We start from the raw sequence: 3678 nt of genomic DNA on the forward strand, positions 1-3678 counted from the left end.
AGTTTATTTAAAAAAAAAAAAAATTTCACGCATTTTATTAATTTATTAAAACTATTTATTTATTTATTTATTTTAAAAAAAAGTCACGTTTACTCTTATTTAAATAATAAACTATTTGTTTTTTTATTTATCTTCTTTTATTTATTTATTTTTTTTAAAATTATGGTAGTTGTTTGAAGAAACGGATTCTTGACGGATGTGATAAAAATGTCGCGGAAACTGATCACCGGAAAATAAATAAATAAATAATATATTTCCAGTTTTTTTTTTTTCATCTACCTGATACCTAAAGAAGTAGACCTTCCAGAACTCTCTCTCTCTCTCTCTCTCTCTCTCTCTTTCTCACTCACTCACTCATTCACTCTCAGTTGAATTGTTAATCTAATGGTGAAATTATTACATTTTTTATTACAATTTTATTATTATTATTATTATGTAACTTTTTAATTTATTATTATTATTATTATTATTTTTACGTTTTAATAATTTATTAAAAAATAAATACATAAATAAAAAATTCCTTTTCTTCGTAAGTATTGTAAATTTAACAAAAAAAAAAAAAAATTTTTGGCGTTACGGTAAATTAAACGTAAACATTGTTGTTGTTGTTTGTTGTTTGTAACGTTTGTACGAAATAAATAAAAATGAAAATCTTGAAATAGAAACATTAGAAAGGTAAAAGATAACAAACAAAAAAAAAATTTAAATAAACAAAAGTGATAATACAAAACAAAAAAACTGAGCATGCGCCATTACAAAAAAAAAAAATTACAAACGAGTTTTTTTAGATAATTAAATATAAAAAATTAAAAGAACAAACCTGAAATAATATTTTTAATATTTAATAATGATAATAATAATAATAATAATAATAATAATGATAATAATAATTAAAAAAAAAAATTATTTTAAAACGTTTAAATTTTTTTTTTTTTCCCATCTTCGCCATTTTAAATTTTAAATTATAATTAAATGAAATTTTTTTTTCAAAAAAATAATTTTATATTCAGACAAACGACAAACGACAAATCGAAAACTCGTTTGTATAATAAAATATATATTATTTTATAAAAAAAAAATTTGTTTCGTACTTAATCGAAAAAAAAAAAAAAAAAAAATTACACGCGGGTACAAGTTTTTCTTATTTTGCCCTTTCGAAAGAGAAAAACATCAATTATTATTATTATTATTTCTTCTTCTTCTTCTACTTGTATTATTAGTATACATTATTTATTATTATTATTATTTGTACAAGAAAAAATTTAATCATCGAGTTTTGAAAAAATATACATAATAAAATTAAATAAAAAATTTGTTTTTATTTTTAATATAATTTTTTTATATATTAAAATTTGTGTCATTATTATTATTCACTTTTTTTTTTAATAACAACATTAATAATTATTATGAAATACATAAATTCAATTAAATATTCGAATTTTAATAAAAATGATAATTATAAAAAGAAAGTGATGAGAAAGTCAAGTTTTTATTTAAATAAAAATATTAACAAATAAATATTATTTGTGATTTTTAACGACGTAATTATTAACGCGGTCACGTGATTTTATTTATTTATAAATATATGGCACATTTAATAAAATTTTTATTTTGTCTATAATAAAAAAAATGAATGAATGAATGAATGAATGAAAATATGGCGATTGTGATGAATGGTATAATAAAACTAACTCGGATTATCGTTTTTACTTTTCTTTCTACTAAAATATTCTTCGATTTCTAAAAGTGTTTTACCCTGAGTTTCCGGTAAGAATAAAACAACAAATATTGTACCGAAAACGGAAAAAGCTCCGTAAAAGAAAAATACACCGTAAGATGATAGAGCATCTCTCATGTCCGAATAAGCTTTTACGATGATAAAATTAAATATATAAGCGAAACACACGGTGAGACCAGCAGCGAAACCACGGACGTCCGATGGGAAAACTTCACCAATCATTGCCCACGGGAGCGTTAGGAATCCAATCGTGCTCGTCAATATGAACAAAATCAAACTGACTGCTGGAATCCAATCGACGAAACCTGACCATTCCTCCGATATTTGTCCAGTGTCGGAAAGAAACAAATAAGTTGCAAGGCATGCCATGCATATCGTCATACCAGCACCGGAAACTATCGACGGTGGTCTTCGTCCGTATCTTTTACAAATGTAACCCATGCAAACGGTGACGAGTAACCTGCAAATCCCTATTAAAATCGTTATGAGGTACGGATCCCATGAAACTCCTGATTCTACAACTATTTGTACTGCGTAAAAAATAACAACGAATATCCCGGAAAATTGTTGGAAAAAGAAAAATAAATTCATTATAATAAATGGTTTAATGGCTCCCTTTCTGAAAAACAATTTCAATATACTTTTCTTTTCGTTACTATGATTGTCTTTGTTATCAATTTTATATTTTTTTGACATTATTTCAAATTCGTTTGATACGACAGTTGGCATTTCTGAATTTTTCGCTACTCCTCTTAATATTTTAAAATTCCTTTCGGCTTTTTCTAATTTTCCCTTTGATAAAAGCCAAGAGGGTGTTTCGACTAAAAATGCGAATATCATTATGAACGATACGAACGGTAATCTGAAAAATAAATAAATAAATTAATTAATTTTAATTACTATTATTATTTTTTCCTCGCACTTCGAAAAATAATAATAATAATGATAACATTTACATAGCACTAAGACCGGCCATCAACCTCCAATTATCTTGAAATAAATAACCTAATATATATATTAATAATATTCCTAAAGCCATGGATGAAGATGTCCATGTTATAAACATTCCACGTAACGAATCAGAAGATATTTCTGCTGAAAAAACTGTTACAGGTACAGATGACATACCCGTGGCTAATCCTAAAAATTATAATGATGATGATGATGATAATTATTAGTTGTTAAACAAACATTTAACAGGTAAATTAATGTTTATAAGGTTGTTTAACCTGTGAAAAATCTTCCTGCATAAATCATTATCAATGTGTAATCCCCTTGTGCAAAAGCTATCAAAAGCCAACCTAAAATGCATGGAAAATTAACCAATAAAAGTGTTGATTTCCTTCCAAATTGTTCTAATATTGATCCAGTTAATATGCAACCAAAAGGAGTTGATATGGAAGCAATGCTGGCTAAAGAAAATGGAACAATTACATTTTTGTTTTAACTACAGCAAAAGGTAAAAACATTTTAATCATATTTACCAATCCATGTTGCTTCTTCTTCAGTGACATGAAAACTTGAATTGGGGTTTAAGAGAGAGGGTAAAGCAACAGCAGAAAATCCTAAATTCATACCAGGTGCAATTGCTATTAAATTAGCTATGAGTGCAAATGAAACCTGTTTGTTTTGTAACAAAAATATACATTAATTATAAAATTTAACATAATCAAAACCAAAAACAAAATGAAAAACAACAACTCACCTGTACCAAAACCATTTTTTTCTTTCTATTTTTTGTTATTTCTTTTTCAGCATCCATTTTGTAAACTACCTGTAAAACATAATAATAACATAAAAATTTTTCTTAAAATATTCATCAACAAACAAACAACCGAATTACAATGACTCACTTTATCCCTCGTCAATGATTCGTTTTCCATTTTTACAAAAAAATAATAATAATAATTAAACGTGATATGAACACTTATTAATAAATA

General features: G+C 25.1%; 1 protein-coding gene across 1 annotated transcript; it reads right to left on the reverse strand.

The window, feature by feature from the left end:
- Positions 1-1687: 1687 nt before the first annotated feature.
- Phum_PHUM304000 (uncharacterized protein) lies at positions 1688-3500 on the reverse strand (the record flags this gene model as incomplete). The annotated part of the gene is made up of 5 exons (XM_002427182.1): positions 1688-2600; positions 2695-2878; positions 2968-3150; positions 3223-3358; positions 3444-3500. The coding sequence occupies 5 exons, from the start codon at positions 3498-3500 to the stop codon at positions 1688-1690; spliced, it is 1473 nt and encodes a 490-aa protein (XP_002427227.1).
- Positions 3501-3678: the final 178 nt, after the last annotated feature.

The sequence above is a fragment of the Pediculus humanus genome, genomic scaffold, assembly GCF_000006295.1.
Source record: "Pediculus humanus corporis 1103172107695 genomic scaffold, whole genome shotgun sequence".
NCBI lineage: Eukaryota > Metazoa > Arthropoda > Insecta > Psocodea > Pediculidae > Pediculus > Pediculus humanus.